This window comes from Scyliorhinus canicula, chromosome 1 (genome assembly GCF_902713615.1).
Source record: "Scyliorhinus canicula chromosome 1, sScyCan1.1, whole genome shotgun sequence".
Taxonomy (NCBI): Eukaryota; Metazoa; Chordata; class Chondrichthyes; order Carcharhiniformes; family Scyliorhinidae; genus Scyliorhinus; species Scyliorhinus canicula.
Genome location: NC_052146.1, coordinates 290,544,567 through 290,566,430, shown reverse-complemented (window position 1 = coordinate 290,566,430; position 21,864 = coordinate 290,544,567). Strand labels below are relative to the sequence as shown.

At 48.4% G+C, this 21,864-nt stretch overlaps 1 protein-coding gene across 3 annotated transcripts in view; it reads left to right on the top strand.

Moving 5' to 3' along the window:
• Positions 1-21,864, top strand: part of LOC119975372 (fasciculation and elongation protein zeta-2-like) — a 178,076-nt gene that overhangs the window by 140,255 nt on the left and 15,957 nt on the right. For 2 of the 3 annotated variants that reach the window (XM_038815005.1, XM_038815004.1), the window contains exons 5-6: positions 11,464-11,732; positions 15,265-15,345. In XM_038815005.1, coding sequence (XP_038670933.1) covers positions 11,464-11,732; positions 15,265-15,345 — 350 coding nt within the window. The remainder of the gene's footprint in view (positions 1-11,463; positions 11,733-15,264; positions 15,346-21,864) is intronic. The other variant, XM_038815006.1, reaches the window with a different exon arrangement.

Genomic DNA, 21,864 nt, shown 5'->3' with positions numbered 1-21,864 from the left:
GAATGGGCGAGATCCTCAGTTTCGTAATTGGCGTTCGGGTGGAGAATCCCTTCCGATGCCCAAATCGGGGGCAGCGCGGGTTTGATGCCGGCTTTCGATTCTCCGCCCCCTCCGAAATGGCGTCATCGCATTGCACGCTGCATGCAGTTGGAAAGACGTTGGCGCATCATCGGAAGCCCCTTCCCCCGATGCTCCGCTCCCGATGGGCCGAGTTCCCGACAGCATGGAAAGCTTATGCTATATATTTTTTTGTCGACCCCGCATGGTGGCTGCAGATTGTGTCCAACGGCAGAGGGGAGTTACTTGTGGTCATAGTTCAGCAGGCCGGGTCCGCGCGTGACCGGTGCCATATGAAATGAAATGAAAATCGCTTAATGTTAAAAGTAGGCTTCAAATGAAGTTACTGTGAAAAGCCCCTAGTCGCCACATTCTGGCACCTGTTCGGGGAGGCTGGTACGGGAATTGAACCGTGCTGCTGGCCTGCCTTGGTCTGCTTTCAAAGCCAGCCATTTAGCCATGTGCTAAACAGCCCAAGTAGGCTTCAATGAAGTTGCTGTGAAAAGACTCATTCCGGCGCCTGTTCGGGGAGGCCAGTACGGCCACTGCAAGGTGCATGCACGGCCATGGGCCTGGCCATTCTCCAGCCGTTTTAGGCGTAGGAGCCAGGAGCTTTACCCAGCCCGACTGCTAGCCCCCCAACGGTCCTGGAATCAGTGTAGCTGTTGGGCCATTTTTTCTGGTGTAAAACACCACCAACCCACACCAGTTCCCGTACCAGCCTCCCCAAGCAGGCGCTGGAATGTGGCGACTAGGGGCTTTTCACGGTAACTTCATTTGAAGCCTACTCGTGACAATAAGCGATTATCATTCATTATCATTCACCAGTCTGGAAATGGGAGAATCTAGCCAAATGGGCGGGATTGTCCGGTCTCCCAGCCACATGTTTCTCGGCAGCTCGTCGTACCCTTGCAGCAGGATTTTATCTTCCCACCACTTGTCAGTAGGATTTCCTATTGTAACCACCCCATGCCGCTGGGAAACCCATGGGCGGGGTGCACTGCCAGCGGGAAAATTGAATCTCAATGACCAAAGAATTCCAGCAAATATTTTGAGTCGGATGACTCGTCGAAACGTTAGATTTGTGGATTTGTGTTCTCTCCACTGGTGCTGTCAGACCGACTGAGATTTTCCAGCATTTTCTGTTTTTGCTTCCATGTGGAAGTGAGTTTCATATTGTCACCACTCTTTTTTTTTAAAAATAATTTTTATTGAAAAATTTTGAATTTACACGACAACATCAAACCATACTAAAATACCAACGATAACAGTAATAACAACAATCATAAACCTTCGCCCCCTCCTCAATGAACAATCCAACATATTAACAACAACTTAAGTTAACCCAGTGTTAAGTTACATAACCATAGCAAAAAAAAATATAGAAACTATAGTTAGGAACACCCCCCCCCCCCCCCCCCCCCCCCCCCCCCGGGGTTGCTGCTGCTATTGACCAAGATACCAATCTTTGAGCCAGGAAGTCTAGAAAAGGCTGCCACCGTTTATAGAACCCTTGTACTGATCCTCTCAGGGCAAATTTAACCCTTTCCAACTTTATAAATCCCGCCATGTCATTGACCCAGGTCTCCACACTTGGGGGCCTCGCATCCTTCCACTGTAGCAAGATCCTCCGCCGGGCTACTAGGGACGCAAAGGCAAGAACACCGGCCTCTTTCGCCTCCTACACTCCCGGCTCCACCGCAACTCCAAAAATCGCGAGTCCCCACCCTGGTTTGACCCTGGATCCAGCTACCCTCGACACCGTCCCCGCCACCCCCTTCCAGAATTCTTCCAGTGCTGGACATGCCCAGAACATATGGGCATGATTCGCTGGACTCCCCGAACACCTGGTACACCTGTCCTCACCCCCAAAGAACCTACTCATCCTAGTCCCGGACATGTGGGCCCGGTGCAGCACCTTAAATTGGATGAGGCTAAGCCTCGCACATGAAGAGGAAGAGTTGACTCTCTCCAATGCATCCGCCCAAGTCCCGTCCTCTATCTGCTCCCCAAGTTCCCCCTCCCATTTAGCCTTCAGCTCCTCCACTGACGACTCCTCCACCTCCTGCATTACCTTATAGATGTCAGACACCTTCCCCTCTCCGACCCACACCCCCGAAAGCACTCTGTCCATCGTCCCCCGCGACGGCAGCAAGGGGAATCCCTCTACCTGTCGCCTAGCAAACGCCTTTACCTGCAAGTATCTGAACATGTTCCCTTGGGGAAGCCCAAATTTATCTTCCAGTTCCCCCAGGCCCGCAAACCTCCCGCCAATAAACAGGTCCCTCAATTTACTGATGCCCACCCTTTGCCACCCCCTAAATCCCCCATCCTTGTTCCCCGGGATGAACCGATGATTGCCACCCAGTGGAGCCTCCATCGAGCCCCCTGTTTCCCCCCATGCCGTCTCCACTGTCCCCAGATTCTTGGGGTCGCCGCCACCACCGGGCTCATGGTAAACCTCTTAGGGGAGAGCGGCAGCGGCGCCGTTATCATGGCGCCCAGGCTCGTACCTCTACATGATGCCATCTCCATTCTTTTCCACGCCGCCCCTCCCCCCTCCATCACCCATTTACGCACCATTGACACATTGGCCGCCCAATAGTACCCCAAAAGGTTGGGCAGCGCCAGCCCGCCTCTATCCCTCCCTCGCTCCAGGAAAACCCTCTTCACTCTCGGAGTCCCATGTGCCCACACAAAGCTCAAGATACTGCTAGTCACTCTCCTAAAGAAGGCCCTGGGGATAAAGATGGGCAGGCACTGAAAGAGGAACAAGAACCTCGGAAGCACCGTCATTTTGACGGACTGCACCCTCCCTGCCAACGACAATGGCAACATGTCCCACCTCTTGAACTCCTCCTCCATTTGATCTACAAGTCTGGTGAAATTATGTTTGTGAAGAGTCCCCCAGTCCCTGGCCACCTGCACCCCCAGGTACCTAAAACTCTCCCCTGCCCGCCTAAGCGGGAGCCTACCAATTCCTTCCTCCTGGTCTCCAGGGTGCACCACAAACACCTCACTCTTGCCTAAATTTAGTTTATAACCTGAAAAGGTCCCAAACTCAGCTAGCAGCTCCATCACCCCCGGCATCCCTCCCACCGGGTCCGCCACATACAGTAACAGGTCATCGGCATACAACGACACCCTATGTTCCTCCCCACCTCGCACTAAACCTCTCCACCTCTCTGAATCCCTCAACGCCATCGCCAGCGGCTCGATTGCCAATGCAAACAACAAGGGGGACAGGGGGCAACCCTGCCTGGTCCCTCGGTAAAGCCGGAAGTACTCCGACCTCTTCCCATTCATGGCCACGCACGCCATCGGGGCCTCATATAGCAGCCTCACCCATCTAATAAACCCTTCACCAAATCCAAACCTCCCCAACACCTCCCATAAGTACCCCCACTCCACTCTATCGAAGGCCTTCTCCGCATCCAGCGCCACCACTATCTCTGCCTCCCCCTCAATCGCCTGCATCATGATGACATTCAACAATCTCCGCACATTCGTGTTCAGCTGCCTTCACTTCACAAAACCTGTCTGGCCCTCGTGTACAACCCCTGGCACACAGTCCTCTATCCTTGTGGCCAGGATTTTTTCCAGCACCTTGGCATCTACGTTGAGGAGAGATATGGGCCTGTATGAACCACACTGCTGGGGGTCCTTGTCCCTCTTTAAGATTAACGAGATCAGCGCCCGTGACATCGTCGGGGGCAAAGTCCCCCCTTCCCACCCTTCATTAAGTGTCCGCACCAGTAAGGGGCCCACTAGGTCCACAAACGTTTTATAAAATTCTACCGGGAACCCATCCGGCCCCGGCGCCTTCCCTGACTGCATCTGCCCGATCCCCTTAACTAGCTCCTCCAGCTCAATCGGCGCCCCCAACCCCTCCTCCTGAAACTTCGGGAAAGAAAGCCCGTCGAGGAACCTCTTCATTCCCCTCCTCTCCCCCGTTGGCTCCGACCGGTACAGTTCCCCGTAAAAGTCCTTGAAGATCTCATTCACCTCTACCCCCTTCCGCACCACATTCCCACTCTTGTCTCTCACTCCCAGCAATTTCCTTAGCCGCATCCCGCTTGCGGAGCTGATGAGCCAGCATCCTACTCGCCTTTTCTCCATGTTCGTACACTGCCCCTTGTGCCTTCCTCTATTGTGCCCCTGCCTTTCTAGTGGTCAGCAAATCAAATTTAGCCTGCAGGCTGCGCCTCTCCCCCAACAGTCCTTCCTCTGGTGCCTCTGCGTACCTCCTGTCTACCTCCAGCATCCTTCCCACCAGTCTATCCCTCTCACTCCTCTCGCTCCTCTCCCTGTGTGCCCGGATGGATATCAGCTCCCCACGAATCACTGCTTTCAGGGCTTCCCAGGCCACCCCCACCTGAACCTCCCCCGTATCATTCACCTTGAGGTACCCCTCGATACTTGCCCGGACCGTCCTACACACCTTATTGTCACCACTCTTTGGGTAAAAAGGTTTCTTCTAAATTCCCTATTGGATTTCGTGGTGGCTTTTGTTCCTTGTACAATAAATTCTCACTTAAAATTCCGCTTGTGTTTCTGAAAATCACAACTTTAAATGAAACTACTTTAAGTGAATCGCAGTTCCCCATAGAAATCAGTGTAAAAGCAGAGTTGGTGTTCTTCGGACATTTCTCTCCCAGAAAAAAGTGTACAAGTTGAAATACTGCACCATAAATGCGCAGCACTATGCATTCTTAGGGGAAAGAACTTGCAAAATACAATTTGTCACTAAATATAAAAGAAATACAATATACAAATTAAGATATGTTTGACTATTAGAGTACTTTTAGATTGACCAGGCTCCATCTAGTAGCAGGAGTTAGCAGCTATCTACACTGCCCAGCTGCTACCAATGGATGGTACGCAGGATTTAGCCCAGGTTCAGGAGCGAAGCAAGGATTCTGGAGCCACCAAAGAACAGACGGCGAGGACTCGAGTAAGTGCAGAAGCCGGGAGGCAAGAGGTGTCGGCAAGGCTGGGAGAGATAATTGAGGCCGAGAGAGGCGAGGTAAGGAGTTGGCATGGGTGGAAGAGAAGCGAGGCTGAGAGGAAGAGGGACTAAGGGCGAGGGTGGAAGCACTGTGGGAAAAGCCATATGAGCAGACAGGCTACAGAAGAGGCAGCCTGTGGCAAACAACATTAAAGTAAAATTGATAATGTTAAACAGGCAGCCAGCTCATGCAATTGACACCAATTCACCAAATTCCTTCAGGCGAGGGTTGGGGTGGGCAACATCTACAAAAGCGAACAGAGGGCGAGAGTGATCACCTAGACTAGCTTTGATTCGGGCTTCAGTGGTAGGATGGGGGGGGCAATTTTAATTAACAAAAGGATCCATTTTCTAGCAGACAAGGTGGTGGCGGATCAGGGTGGGTAGGTATGTGATAGTCACTGGGTCACTACTAGCAGGTATACTAGTGATACAGACGGCGAGGACTCGAGTAAGTGCAGAAGCCGGGAGGCAAGAGGTGTCGGCAAGGCTGGGAGAGATAATTGAGGCCGAGAGAGGCGAGGTAAGGAGTTGGCATGGGTGGAAGAGAAGCGAGGCTGAGAGGAAGAGGGACTAAGGGCGAGGGTGGAAGCACTGTGGGAAAAGCCATATGAGCAGACAGGCTACAGAAGAGGCAGCCTGTGGCAAACAACATTAAAGTAAAATTGATAATGTTAAACAGGCAACCAGCTCATGCAATTGACACCAATTCACCAAATTCCTTCAGGCGAGGGTTGGGGTGGGCAACATCTACAAAAGCGAACAGAGGGCGAGAGTGATCACCTAGACTAGCTTTGATTCGAGCTTCAGTGGTGGGGGGGGGGGGGGGGGGGGGGGGGGGCAATTTTAATTAACAAAAGGATCCGTTTTCTAGCAGACAAGGTGGTGGCGGATCAGGGTGGGTAGGTATGTGATAGTTACTGGGTCACTACTAGCAGGTATACTAGTGATACTAGTACATGTGTATGCCTCAGATTTGGATGATGTAGCATTTATAAGGAAGCCATTGGCCTCAATACCGGATTTGGACATGCACCAGCCAATTCTGGGGAGAGATTTAAATTGTGTTAGACCCATAGCTTGACTGTTCTATTCCAAAGTCATTGGCTCCTTCAGTAGTGGCGAAGGCACTGCTGGCATTTATGGAGGAGATAGGAGGGGCAGATCCGTGGCGGTTCATTGTGGGAAGGTCCCTTGTCCCCGGGGTGAGGAAAGCTGCTACTTGCATACATTGAAAGATATAGACGGATACGTGGGATTTAACGGGAACGGGACGGTCTTGCCGTCCATTTTGTGGGAAGCCCTGAAGGTGGTAATTAGAGGATAGATTGTTTCACATAAAACATATTTGGATGGGGAGTTTAGAGAAGAGCGGCAGAAGCTAGTGGGTGATAGTATGGAGGTGGACTGTAGGTACTCATAGGACCCAACCTCGGAGCTCCTGGCAAGCAGGAAGAAACTGCAGACACGGTTTGATCTGGTGTCTATGGGTAAGGCGGTGCACCAGCTGAGGGGGTTATTTATGAATATGAGGAAAAAGCCAGCGCCTTCTCGCTCATCAGCTGAGGCGGCAGACAGTCTTTTGGGAGATTATTCAGGTGAGGGACTCCAGTGGCAGGCTGGTGTCTGCCCCGGAGAAAGTTAACGGAGCATTTGAAACATTTTATAAGATGCTTACAGGTCAGAGCCGCTCAGAGAAGGAGGAAGGTCAGATATGTCGGAAGTTTTGGAGGGTTTAAAGTTTTCCATGGTCGGGGAGGAAAGGCGCCAAGATTTGGAGGCGCCGTTGGTTCCGGAGGAGGCCTTGATAGCGATAGGGTCGCTACCCAGGCCAGATGGCTTCCTGGTGGAGTTTTCTAAGAAGTTAGCTGGGCAGTTGGTTCCGTTGCTGGTAGAGATGTTTAAGATCTCTTTGGTTCGGGGCTCCATTCCCGCGAAACTTGGGCAGGCATCGATTTGTCTTCTACTAAAAAAGGATAAAGATCCCATGGAGTGTGGGTCATACCATCCTATCTTATTGCTCAATGTGGGTGCTAAGTTATTAGCAAAGGTGTTGGGGCTGAGGATAAGGTGATGGGTGAAGATCACCCCTTCATGAGGGAATAGGTGAAGATCAGACAGGATTTGTTATGGGTCGGCAGCTGTCTTCTAATGTACAGCGATTGTTGAATGTAGCTCTTACCTCCCCGCAGGGTCCGATCTGGAAATGATTGCATCCTTAGATGCCGAAAAGGCATTCAAAAAAGTAAAATGGAGGTCTGTTATATAAGGCTCCCCTGGCTAGTGTTCGCACCAACGCCATGAGCTCGAGATGCTTTCAGTTAAACAGGGGTGTCTGATATCGTCATCCCACCCCCACCCTGTTTCTCATTGGCGATTGAGCCTTTGGCCATCGCTTTGTGGGCGGGGGAGATGAACATTCTTCCACAGATTTTGTTCCTTTTCTAGTGTCTTCCAGTTTTCCTTTCTGAATCCTTTATATATGGGCGTGCAAGACTCCAAGGATTCGTAGGGTAGTCCTTCAAAGGGAGGGGGAGGGGCTGGCGTTGCCTAACTTGCTGTTTCACTATTTGGCAGCTAACATTGAGAAGGTAATAGTTGGCATAGCGACCTGGGGTCCACTTGGGTGCAGATAGAGGCGAGGTCGTGCAGGGGATCTGGTTTGAGGACATTGGTGATGGCTTCACTCCCATTCTTGCCAACAAAATACTCGTAAGTACAGTGGTTGTTTCCACTCTTGAAAAATCTGGTGACAATTTAGACAGCATTTTAAACTTGGGTCCCATCTGGGCTAACCATCCATTCGAGCTGGCGAGATTCAATGCCACATTTGGGATGTGGGGAGGGAAGGGGTTGGAGAGATTAGGAGACCTGTTTCTGGAGGGGCGGTTTGCCAGTCTAGAGGAATTGAGGGTGAAGTTTGGGCTCTTGGGCTTGGACTCATTCAGATTTCTGCAGGTTCAGAATTTATTCAACGGATCTTCCTGTCATTCCCCCTGGCACCACCAATATCTCTGATGGAGAGGGTCCTTCTGCTCGTGGGGGTCGGTGGAAGGCATTATATCAGTATTTATGGGCGAATTCTAGCAGAAGATTTGGTTTCAATGGAAGGGGTCAAAGCTTGGTGGGAGGAGGAATTGGGGCCCATAATAGATGATGAGGTGTGGAGTGAGGTAGGAGGTTGACCTTAATTTTTGGTGTACAATGATCCAAATTACTAAAGTGCCAAAAGTAGAAGCACCCATTTTAGTTTTCGATATAATAAATTAGTGAGCTTCTTCTGATGTTTCATTATATTTTGTAAGTTTTGAGCAAAGTTTGTTGTTGCTGAATGCAAAATTGAGATTTGGGGCTGCGATTAAGGATGTGCAGGAGTTAAAAGTAGCCCAGCCAACTGGCATGCCAGTTTCCAGGCTCCAACCCACCTATCTAATTGAGGCAAATTACAGGAGGCCAACTGGAATGTTCATGTCGTCAACCTCCAGGTTGCCGCAAGCTGAAGCCGATCAACTCTTGTTGAGCAATTACGCAGGATTAAAATTTAACTATTCCATTTTAAAGCTATATAACTTGACATAATTCATTGGGATTAATTACTCGTGAGCTCTCTTCAGAACTTTACAGAGTGCTGTGAATCTTGATGACAGAAGATATATGCTGTGTCCTTCTTATCCCTTCCCTCACAAAGCTGGGTTTCAAATCATTGGGTTGAATTTTAAGGATGGCGAACAATCGACGCTCGCCATCCCAAGACTTGGTGCCTAATGCGCAAATCATAGAATCATAGAATTTACAGTGCAGAAGGAGACCATTCGGTCCATCAAGTCTGCACCGTCTCTTGGGAGGAGCACCCAAGCCCACTCCTCCACCCTATCCCCATAACCCAGTAACGCCACTTAACCTTTTTGGACACTGAGGGCAATTTATCATGGCCCGCCACCTAACCTGCACATTTTTGGAATGCCAACCCTTGCACTCCAGCTGCCCTTTCATGCACAATTGAGCATCGATTGGCACTGGATGGAGCTTCCGTCAGCTCTTGGTAGGAGGTCTGATCCGTGAGAGCTGTCGGCTAATTAGAATGGTCGACAGCTCTTCAACCCGGCTAGACACAACGCTGCAGTGGCCAGACACGGTACTTCAGAGCTTCACCTGGAATGAAGTCCCAGGACCTTGGCAAGGTAGGTCCCAGGTCGGGATGGTGGGGGTGGGAGCGCAGCAATCATGGCAAGTGGAGTTGAGGGGGACCCAGAGCTCCAACGTCCCGGTGCTGAGGACGCCCCAACTCTGAGGGGGCCTTCAGAGTGAGGCACCCCACTTCCTGCCTGAGCTGGGGAAAGGTGGAAACTCCATTTCTGCCCCCCCACCCCCACCCGTTCCTGCCAATCTAAAAACGGAGGGTGAGCGGCCAAATAGTTTAATGGGCAGGTTGGTTTACTGCGCGAGGCCCTGCCCGGGCAAGTGTGAAATTGCCTCTAATGTTGGGTGGGCGGGTTTCCGGGGGAAATCTCATCCATTCAATTTTATTTAATAATAATCTTTATTGTCACAATTAGGCATACATTAATACTGCAATTAAGTTACTGTGAAAAACCCCTAGTCGCCACATTCTGGGGCTGTTCGGGTACACTGAGGGAGAATTCAGAATATCCAAAATACCTGAAAGCATATCTTTCGGGACTTGTGGAGGAAGGAAACTGGAGCACCCGAAGGAAACCCAAAGCAGGCACAGGAGGAATGTGTAGACTCCACCTTTCCCCAGCTAGGAATCAAACCTGGCGCCCTGGCGCTGTGAAGCCACTGTGCTACCGTGCTGCGTTTTGCTCTTTTATGAGAGCTTAAACGCTCTCCCCCGCCTCAGAATCCACCTTGCGGGGAGCATAAAATTCTGCTCATGATTTGAACCAATACCTCAACCATCCGGAGGACAAGGAAACCCATGTGTCCGAGCAATTGTTCAGAGAACATGGGCAGTACATTCTTTATTTAACCTCTGTTCAGCCAACAGTAACCTCTGTAAATGAATATTCTTCACAACCTATTTTGGTATTGGTGGAATCATTACAGGCAAGTGTAGGTTTGTGCACCTCTGTGTAATACACAGTAAGGAATTTATTATTTTCACTCATTATCTTTTTCTTTTGGGGTGAAATATGTAAATGTGCAGAATGTACATGCAATAATGAATAATGTAGGTGCAGGCACCTTTGAAACCCAGCTTTGTGAGGGAAGGGATAAGAAAGGCACAGCATATATCTTCTGTCATCAAGATTCAAATGCTCAAACTGTTAGTTTTACTCTTTGTTGAGCCTCTAGGATGGTTAGCTGTAGAGCAGATGATACAAAATAATGCAAAGGAACATAGGAAAATTGCAATTTCCTCACATTCAGGTAAACATTATTTTTACTTCCATATATATGGATGCCAAGGCTAAATATTTTACATTAGATCACATAATAGATGGTTAGCACAAATGCTTCACAGCTCCAGGGTCCCAGGTTCGAATCCCAGCTTGGGTCACTGTCTGTGTGGAGTCTGCACGTTCTCCCCTTGTCTGCGTGGGTTTCCTCCGGGTGCTCCGGTTTCCTCCCACAGTCCAAAGATGTGCAGGTTAGGTGAATTGGCCAGGCTAAATTGCCCTCAGGGTCCAAATTGCCCTCAGTGTTAGGTGGGGTTACTGGGTTATGGGGATAGGGTGGAGGTATGGGCTTGGGTAGGGTGCTCTTTCCAAGAGCCGGTGCAGACTCGATGGGCTGAATGGCTTCCTTCTGCACTGTAAATGCTATGAAAAAACAACAAAAATAACAATGACACCCTGGTAGCTTCATGTGCGGCATTTGTGGCAGAACCTTCCCCTCCAGGATTGGCTTCTTTAACTTATCAGCAAAGGTGCATCATACCTCATCTAAAAAGGATAATTTGCTAAATATCCATCATCTTGCGTGGATGGACAAATGCTGATGATGGGGGGAAAAAATCATATAAATCACTGTATAATGAGTACATAAACTAAGGAAAGGAAATTGCAGTAAATCGTACTACTATCATCATATTTATTTATACTTGTGGTTTTGTGATTGGACAAATAATTGTGTGGTAATCATAATTCTTGGTACCTCGTCAGAACATGCTGAGTGGATTCTGTTGATATTTAGCTTACAGTTTGTTAAATAGGTCATTGGACATTTGAAGGTAATCTTCTGCTTTCCATTAACCTTGATGGATGACTGTAGGTAATAACCTGTTTTACCAAATACTATGTAATGGTTTGCAACAGTGCAAAGACTGATTTATTTGATCTACCAAAATAGTCGAAACTCAAAACTGCTTAAATTTTGGATTTTGTGAGCTGCATTTCGCTTGACCTTTCAGGTATTTCGATTAACCATTTTTTCAGGTGTGAAGCGGTTGCCTATGGCTGAATTAAATGAGCTGCTGGAGGAGATTGAGACTGCAATAAAGGATTACTCAGAGGAGCTGATTCAACAGCTAGCCTTACGTGATGAGCTCGAGTTTGAAAAAGAGGTGAAAAACAGCTTCATCTCCATACTCATTGAGGTCCAAAATAAACAGAAGGAGCATAGGGAAACAATGAAGAAGAAAAAGAAACAAAAGAATGGAAGCCCGCAAAATGGAAAGCAGGAAAAAAGTCACATGCCAGGAACGGTGAGTCATGGCTAGGTTACGACAAAGCTCTCGGCATTATCTGTGATTGATGAGCATTTTTTGATTCAAATAATATTAAATCAGCAAACTACTCTGCAGAATATGCAGTGATTTTTTTTTTCCTATTTATTTGTGGAAGGAAGGTTATTGAGGGACAAAATTAAAAACTGAGTGATTAATTGCATCCAGCACAGCCTTATTGTGGCATGTTGTAGACCAGCTTTCTCTCATGTAAGGACAGTCTTGAGGGAGGGAACAGGAGAGAAAACATTAATTTAAAACTTAATGGCTGGAGCACTGTTTGATCTATTGGCAGGGGAGATGGTGCTATCCTATTAGCTGACTGCAAGCTGTCAGAGATGTGCTTTCTTCATTCCCTCCAATAGAATAGTAATGAGAGAAGGGGATACAAATATAACTGCAGTTTTGCTGTTGATTTATCTAATACACAATTTTAACTCTCATTTTAATGTTTGGACATGGATAATTTTTAGAATATCCAACTCCCACATTGAATCGTTGTGCTGTCAGATTCTATCTTTTTTATGTAGCCAGGCTGACAGCTGAGGAGATGAAAGTTTATTTACAGGACCCAAATCAAATGATCTCCTTTTATGTTCGTGAAATGAATTCCCAGATGTAGGTATTGAGAAGTGCATGACTGCTTCTAATAGGTGTCGTTCCAAATTGTATTGGGGCTCCCAGTGCTCCAAATCCTCCCCATTCCCACTTCATGGCAACAGAATTGCCTGTGCGTGAGCTTACTGACCCAAAGTTGTTTAAATCACATCTGATATTCTGGCCATGGACCTTCCTCCATGTTGTCACACTGATTAGTGTTGCAAAAGCTACACGGGCATTTTGTTATCAACATCAATGACAGATAACACAGAGAAACCAAGACTTGCATGCGTTTTCTCCCACTAAGCAAACTCACTGGATTAACATGTCAAAGAAATTATCATTATATGATGGAGAAGCTAGAATGCTTCCTTGAAAGAAGAAAGGTAATTTCATAACTGTTCTTGTGCATGTGAACACTCCCAACATCAAAGAAAGGACTTTTCAAGTGAAAAAGCTTCAAAGTTGATGTGTAACTACAACTGCATTGCTTACCAGGGAGATTTGTAGATTAGTGTTTTACAAACAGAATCTAATTATCTAAACTCCACATTTAATTATTTGTGATGCCTTCTTCTACCTGTCTGCTTTGACATTATCAAAATAATTATTTATCAAACACCACATCCTTGTATTTTAACTTGCCCAAATGCAGATAGTTTCCTTCCATATCTTTCTGAAACTATTAAAACACCAATTCAGATAATAGATATGATAAGTAGGTATTTTTTTCTCCAGTCTTTTTTCCAAATGCATTCTTAAAAATGTATTTTCTTTGTCTTGGAGTGCTGGCTATTTCATCTTTCAGCTTGCAGGGAACTGGCAGAATTCTTTCAACCACGTAAGTTTCAATGACAGCACTCCCAGGATTCAAATTTAAGACTTTAATTGAAGGTTTAAGCTTCAAACAGATTTTTCTTTGCTGTGGGATAGCTGTCATCCATTAATTTAAACAGACTGATGTCCTACAAAGTTAGAGCAGGAAATAACAACTTGGAGCTGCCAAGTCCAATTCAGATAGCGTACTGTATTATTTGGTCATTTCATTTTGTGTTTGTTATCTGTTTTTGTCTTTTTGGGATTCCCTGCCCATCTAAAATGGATGACAATGAGGGTCCGGTTTAGCACAGTGGGCTAAACAGCTGGCTTGTAATGTGGAACAAAACCAGCAGCACGGTTCAATTCCCGTACCAGCTTACCCGAACAGGCACCGGAATGTGGCGACTAGGGGCTTTTCACAGTAACTTCATTGAAGCCTACTTGTGACAATAAGCGATTATTGTTATATAAGTTTGCTAGCAGATAACTTCCTTTCCCGTGATCATCTTCTACAAAAAAGAACAATAATATGGAACACCATTGCCCAAGTTCCTTTCCAGGTTGTTTGCAGTGTTACCAATATTTCAGTTGTGGATCAAAATTCTATGCAATTGTGGAATTTCCTTTGCAGCATGATTGTTAGGCAGCACAAGGAACGTAGCCATTCCAGGAGATGGTCTAACGCCAATTTCTCAATCCTGCCAGTTCTCCGCACCTCCAAGAATTAAAAAAAAACTCATGCAATCGTAATGCCATCAAAAGTTTTTTAAATAAACCAATGTTGATACTTCTGTTTAAGAGGTTAAACCAATTGGATATTAAGATCAACAGTTCCTTACTGAGTCTTTGTGGCTGTGCCTGGTTTTCCTGGGTTAGTGCATGCCTAGCAGTACCTAGAAGTTTTCCTGGGTCGGTGCAAGCATGCATGCCTAGCAGTACCTAGAGGTTTTAAAAAAATGTATTTGTGTGCCACTAATCTCCCCAGCGATATAACACTATCACATCACTGCTCCGCAAGTACGTCCTAACCAAAATGTCTGGCTTTGAAAGCAGATCAAGGCAGGCCAGCAGCACGGTTCAATTCCCGTACCAGCCTCCCCGAACAGGCGTCGAAATGTGGCGACTAGGGGCTTTTCGCAGTAACTTCATTTGAAGCCTACTTGTGACAATAAGCGATTTTCATTTCATTTTTCATTTTCAATGCAAAATGATAGCCTCCACAGTGCAACTAATTTCCATGAAGGCCGGCTGCACATGACAGACAGCTCACTCTCTTAAAACACAAGCTGCAATAACAAAGCGGCTTCTTATGAAGGTATACATTAAAGTAATCGCCTGTGGAAAAGTTTTTAAAAAGTCAAATGTTAGTTGACAGAGCAGTGAATTTCTCTAAATTATGCCACAGAGTATCTGCTTTATGTTAAACTAATTTAATTAAATTTTAATGATGAGCAATATCAGTCTGCTTCATCTCAACTAGTTTTGCTGTAGAAGCTCTATCACTTTCATATTCTTACAGATTCTTGGTTACAGCCCTGAAAATCTTCACGGACAGAATTTTGAAAGAACCTTTTTTTAAATCCTTCAGTTTATTTGATTTTTGGAAATGAATAAAAATATTCAAATGACAATATATTTCTGTATCAAAATTGAATTCATAAGATCATTTTTTTCCTGATGATCAAGGTATCATGTTATAATTACTGTTATATTCAAGTGAGGTTAATTAAACAACTCAAAAGTGATGTTGTTAGAAAATAGTTGTGATCCCTTATTTATCTATCTATCACATCACTGACTATACTGATAGCCCCGTTATTTCTCCACACAAACGATGTAAAGATTCTGATTTTAAAGATAAATTCTAGGTCAGGATGTATGACGTTTGCTGGAAGGATTTTAACTTGATAATACGGTATGCATTTTTCAACATTGTGAAGGTGATTTTTTAATGTGCGGCGATAGCTTTATGTTTAATGGTTGGTCTTCATCTTGTATCTTCCTGCTCTTGTCCCTGCTGTGTCCTGTTGGTTGCGAGCCTGTGATTTCATATGCTCTTTCTCTGTCCTTTTTCTGCTTTCTGCTGCTTCAGCGTTTCAGCATGGAGGGACTCTCAAATGTCATTCAGAATGGCTTTCGCCAGACATTTGGAAGCTCAGGTGGTGAAAAACAGGTGCATTATATGGTTTATATTTTTATTTCCCTTCCAGTCACCTTTTCTCATGTGGTTACTGCTCGCTTCATTTGAGATCATTTGCTGGGTTAATGCTGTGTAAATTTTATGTCCATAATTTCTCAGTTTATCCAACAATATTAAAATGCTTTTGTAGAGTTGGGGCTCACGTTAACATGGAAAACAAAAGCAGATCTTTGCTGTAAATTAACAGTCAACAATAGTGATTACAGGACAGTCTCTTCATTAGCAAGTGTTTGTTATGTCACCCTGATGAATGCAGGCTCTTCCCTTGAACATAATAGCCATCAGAAAGAAGCTTAGCTGTGTATAAGGAACTTGATTCAACCATTAATTATCCTGATATAAATTTATCCGGGAAACCTAATTCTTGACTTTATAACAAACCTAACATCTTGATTTAGAGCAGCATGTTTTATAATTCATGTGAAGTTTATTGATGGAAACAAACAACAGCACAGGCTAGCTGAACCGCACACAAACATTGTTTGTCTGGTTGGTTGGCAGGCTGTGAAATGGTGCCATCTAGTGGTAAATAATGCTACCTGTCATACAATCTGTTCCTTCAATAATTGGGGCGGGATTCTCCCGCAATTGGCGGGGCGGCCCGTACCGGCGCCAAGAGCGGCGCGAACCATTCCAGCGTCGGGCCGCCCGGAAGTTGCGGAATCTTCCGCACTTCTGGGGGCTAGGCTGGCGCTGGAGGGGTTGGCGCCGCACCAACCGGCGCCAAAGGGCCAGCACGAGTTGGCGCATGCGCAGAACTGCCGGCGTGTTTCTTGTGCAGAACCGCCGGCTTGTTTCCTGCGCATGCGCAAGGGGTTCCTTCTCCGTGCCGGCCATGGTGGAGCCTTCCAGAGGCCGGCGCGGAGGGAAAGAGTGCCCCCACGGCACAGGTCCGCCCGCAGATCGGTGGGCCCCGATCGCGGGACCGATCACCGTGCCCGGATACCCCCGCGCCCCCGAGGACTCCGCAAGCCGCCCTCCAAGCCAGATCCCGCCGGGATGGACCATATCTGTTTCACGCCGGTGGGACTGGCCGAAAACAGGTTATTGGGGCCCAGAGAATTGCCGGGGGGGGGGGGGCAGCTGCCAACGGCCCTCGACCAGCGCGATTCACGCTGCCCCCTGCCGATTCTCTGACCCCGCGGGGGTCGGAGAATCCCGCCCTGTTTGGTTGGTTGGCAGGCTGTGAAATGGTGCCATCTAGTGGTAAAGAATGTTATATGTCATACACAATCTGTTCTTTCAATAATTGCAACCCAGGAAGGTTTTTCTTAGTCAAAAATAAGAAATATGTTCCCATTATGCAATAGTAATCAAAGAAGTCACTGGACTGCTGATTGTAGAAACATTGTACTTGCGGTAGGCCATTCGGCCTTTCGATCCTGCTCTGCCATTCAATAAGATCATGGATGATTTGGTTTTGTTCTGAACTTCACTTTCCTTTCTGACTCCATAAATCTTGACTTGTTTGTCTATCAAAAATATAAATAAATTCAATGACCCAGAATTCCACATACAATGATCCTTTTTGTGAAAAGTATTCCCCTCATCAGTCTTAAAAAGGGGAGACTCTTATTCTTAAACTCTTATTCTTAAACTATCTTCTCTAATTTCACTGCCAAGAAGAAACATCCTTACCCTGCTACGCCCTCTCAGGATCTTTTATGTTTCAATAAGATCAACGCTCATGCTTCTAAACTCAATGGATGGAGGCCAAACAGGTTCATCAATGTTTCTTCTTAGGATAAGCCCGGTGAGCTTCAATGGACAGCACGGTAGCATTGTGGATAGCACAATCGCTTCACAGCTCCAGGGTCCCAGGTTCGATTCCGGCTTGGGTCACTGTCTGTGCGGAGTCTGCACATCCACCCCGTGTGTGCGTGGGTTTCCTCCGGGTGCTCCGGTTTCCTCCCACAGTCCAAAGATGTGCAGGTTAGGTGGATTGGCCATGATAAATTGCCCTTAGTGTCCAAAATTGCCCTTAGTGTTGGGTGGGGTTATGGGGATAGGGTGGAAGTGTTGACCTTGGGTGGGGTGCTCTTTCCAAGAGCCGGTGCAGACTCGATGGGCTGAATGGCCTCCTTCTGCACTGTAAATTCTGTTAATGTTAATAAGCCCTTCATCCCAGGAATGAGTCAAGAATAAGCCCTTCACCCCAGGAATGAGTCAAGGATAAGGCCTTCATCCCAGGAATGAGTCAAGTGAACCTTTTCTGTACTGCTTCTAAAGCATTTATATATTTTTTTTAAATAAGGAGACCAAAACTATACACGGTATTCAAGATATAGTCTCACCAATGCTCTACAGCTGCAATAAAACATCTTCCCTTCCAGTAAATGGCAATTTGCCATTTGAATCTCTTGCTGTACCTGCCTATTAATCTTAATGATTCATATGCCAGAACAACCAGATCCCTTGTACCTCACAGTGAGAAAGTAGTGGCGTAGTGGTGTTGTCACTGGACTAGTATTCCAGAGACCCAGGGTAATCCTCCAGGGACCTGAGTTTGAATCCCACCAAGGCAGATGGTGAAATTTGAATTCAATAAAAATCTGGAATATAGGTTCATGAAATCATTGTCGATTGTAGTAAACAACCATCTGGTTCACTGACATCCTTTAGGGAAGGAAATCTGTCATTCTTACCTGGTCTGGCCTGCACATGACTCAGATCCACAGCAATGTGGTTGACTTAGTGCCCTCAGGGTCAGGCAATAAATGCTGGCCCAGCCAGAAACGCTTACATCCCATGAACGAATAAAGAAATAAAAAGTTCTGAAATCATTCCATTTTCTCAAAGTTACAAAGCCAATGCGCAGAGTAGATAGAGCAAACCCTTAATCCACCTCAGTGCTTGCTCCAAGAACAAATTAAAATTGAAGCCAATTCATGGTCTCTACAAGAGAGACCGACAAGATCCAAGATGACAAGAAACAGAATTGGACCTCATCTTGGGCTTGATTGGAAACTTGATCTCAGCCAAAAGACCGAGAAGCAACAAAATCTCTCTCCATTTACGTTATATACTGCTTTTCTACTGTTCCTGCTGAAGTGAATAAGTTCATATTTTTCCACATTATCCTCCATCTGGTAAATTTTTGACCACTCACTTAACCTATCTGTGTCCCTTTTGGGACTCTCTTCCTCTGCTGTGTGTTATCTGCAAATTTAACGACCAAACATTCGGTCTCGGCACAATCCCTGTGACCACCCATTTATCCCTCCTCTTTGCTTCCTGTTAGCTAATAAAGCCTTCATCCATGTTAATATGTTGCCCTCTACACCATGTTCTCTCTTTTAGATTTCAGCTTTTTGAATTCCAGCATTTCTTCAGCAAATAATACATGAGAACTTTTCAAACCCCTTAACCACCTCCACTCGAGGGCCAGGGCAACAGATGAAAAGAGACAGCATCATCTTCAACCATTCTCACCTGGCATCCATACCAGGATTGTTTGATATATTTTGGGAGCAGGAATTCAAGCACATGTTGCCCTTTCTTGGTTGAAAATACTGAAGCCATTTGTACACCTTTGTACGTTAACCGAATTAGGAGGACTTCAACACAAAAATTGAAGTTGACGCTGTAATGCAGTACTGAGGGAGTGCATGCAGTGTTGCAGGTGCCGTCTTTCAGGTGAGATGTTAAACATCAGGTGGACGGAAACGATCCCATGACACTATCTCGAAGAACAGCAGGGTTCAGCACTGATTTGGCCGATATCTATTCCTCCGTCAACATTGCTAAGATAGGATGTCATCACTTTGCTGTTTGTGGGAGCTTGTTTGCTGCCACATCACGTTCTGCACCCAACGTATAGAATTGAGTTTTTTTATAACCAGTGGAATTACAGTATCAATAGGAAGCACCTGGGCTTTGCTCAGCACCCTCAGGGCATTGCCAAAATCTAGAATTAGCTGTTACAAAGGACTGTGCTTACACTTTAATGGTTTTGCCCAGGCAAGCACGGGAGGCCGCACAACGCCATCATCAGGGCCACCGCGCACGGGACGGCTTCATCACGACATGTTTCACTGACTAGGGGGGGATTGCTGGCCAGGGGCACGGATACCACCATCTCAAACCCACACCCTCTCACCTCCCACACCACCAAACCACCCGCATGCACACCCCCTCCATGACACATACCTGCGGCACGACGAGCTGGGGGCAATGACAGCGGGTCTGGTCCATGGGATGGAGGATGATGACTACCCGCTCTGCGATGATATCCGTGCTCCACATCGTATGAAAATATCTGACTCATGCCCACAGTAACACCTTCCACCTGGGTCATCCCTGCATGCGAGCTGGCCAGTCCATCACACGGTCCCGTTGAATCCCTGGGGTGGGGGTGCTGGGGACAGTCGGGGCAGTGGGGGAAAGAGGTAGGGTGGGGAGCACGGACCACCCATGGGGCCGGCACTGGTCCCCCCCCCACTCCTCCTGGCCAGCACTGACCGGCCTACCCCCACACCCATCATATAGAGCACAGAGGCAGGGTTTAACAGTGTTGAAAGGTGTTTATAGTGGAGGAATACGCACAGTCTGTTCCCTAGCTCCTATAAAGCAACTGTGCCCTGCACCCGTGCCAACTTAACTGGTGTCTAACTTTCTGGCCTGCAGGCCCCAATATTGCGCCTAGGTGGTTCCCCAGACAGTATAGCAGGACTGGAGGTGGCCTGCTGTGACTCCTGCCCTGCGACAAGGGTCCCCATTGGCACATATCTCCTGAGGCAACCTGGCCTGGATGGGCCCAGCTGCTGCTCGGGTGTCCCAGATGGCATGGTGCCACCCTGTTCTGCCCACCAGATGCACGAGGGACAGGAGGGGGGGTGTGGGAGGGTGTCCGAGGTGGTGTGCTGTTCCGGCACCTCCCCTGTGGGAATCACCAGCACGGGCCCCAGGACCACCTCCTCCCTCAGGGTGCCCAATGGCCCTGGGCTACTCCATGGGATGTGGGTGGGAGCAGAGCGATTCCTTGAGGGCCGCCTACCATTTGGTACTGTCAGTCCTGGAGGCCTGCTCTTGTCTCGACCAGGGTCTGCATGTTCACGGCCATGGAGCACAAGGAGTGGACCGTCTGCGACTGTGCCACCACCCTGACGGTCTGTGCCACATCAGCCAGTGACTGGGCCACGTCCCTCTGGGTGTGGGACACCTCCCTCTGGGACTGGGACACCTGCCTCTGGGACTGGACCACCCCGCCCAGTGTCTGCGCCATGCAGGCCAGCACCTGGGTAATGCCGCTAACGTTCTCAGCCATGGCCTGCTGTAACTGGGCCATGCTGAGGTGCACCGCTGCAATGTCCAGGTGGCTCTGGCACATAGCTGCCTCTGAGAGGGTAGCCCTGTCCTGGGTCACAGCCCCCACCTGCACACTCTGACACATATCCGACGCCGTCGCCCCCATTGCCTCCACCTCGGACGCCATCCGTGTGGTGTCGGCCTGGGTGACAAGCACCAGCACCACCCCCTGATCCTGCACACGGATGGACTCCTCCACCTGCGCCTGCAGGTGCTGGAAGCCGGCCGTCCCTGGGTCCCTGGCTCCATCTCCACTGTTGCTGGGACTGGGTGTTCGAGATGCCCGGGACCCGTCTGTGCGGCAGCTGGTTCCTGGGGCTGACCTGCCCTCAGACCGTCCTGTCCCTCACTGCTCCTACCTCCACCTGCTGTACCGGATGCGATTTGTGGTGCGCACCAGATAGTGTCTCAGGAGCCTCTTCACTAATGTGCCCAACCGAGGTGATAGTCTCTGAGATGCTGGAGGGTGTTGGAGATAGCAGTGATGGAACGTCAATTTCCTCACCCAACCCGAAATCTGTGGTCCCTTGGGTCTCGGGCAGAGTGCTGGTGTTCAGGCTATTATTCTACTCTTTCTACTCGGCCATCAGGGGGGCACAGCTTTGGCACTGGCTGGGGACAATGGTCTCCGGATGAACCGGCCCCATCTCCTGCAGGACACAAAGCAAAATGTATGGTTCGACAGCAGGATGGGGGGGGGGGGGGGTTCTGAGGTGGGTGAAGGGATGTGGGGTGGTGAGAGAGGGTAAGGGATGTGGGTTGGGGGTGGGTCGAGGGGGTTGGTCGTAGGGGTGGGTTGTGGGGGTGGGTCGAGGGTGAGGGGGTGGATCGAGGGCCGGGGGTGGGTCGTGGGGGTGGATCGAGGGTCGGGGTGAATGTGGGTCGAGGGGGTGGGTCGTGGGGTGGGGGAGGGGAGTGTGTCGGGTGGGGGGGTGGGGGGTAGGGGTGGGTGGGGAGTAGGAGTGGGTAGGGGGTGGGTCGGGGGGTAGGGGGTGGGGAGAGGGGGTGGGTCGCGGGTGGGTCGAGGGGTGGGGGAGGGGGTGGGTCGCGGGTAGGGGTTGGGGTTGAGGGGTGGTGGAGGGGGGTCGAGGGGTGGCGGAGGGGGGTCGAGGGGTGGCGGAGGGGGGTAGGGGGGAGGGGTGGGTGGAGGGGGGTAGGGGGTGGATTGAGGGGGTAGGGGGGTGG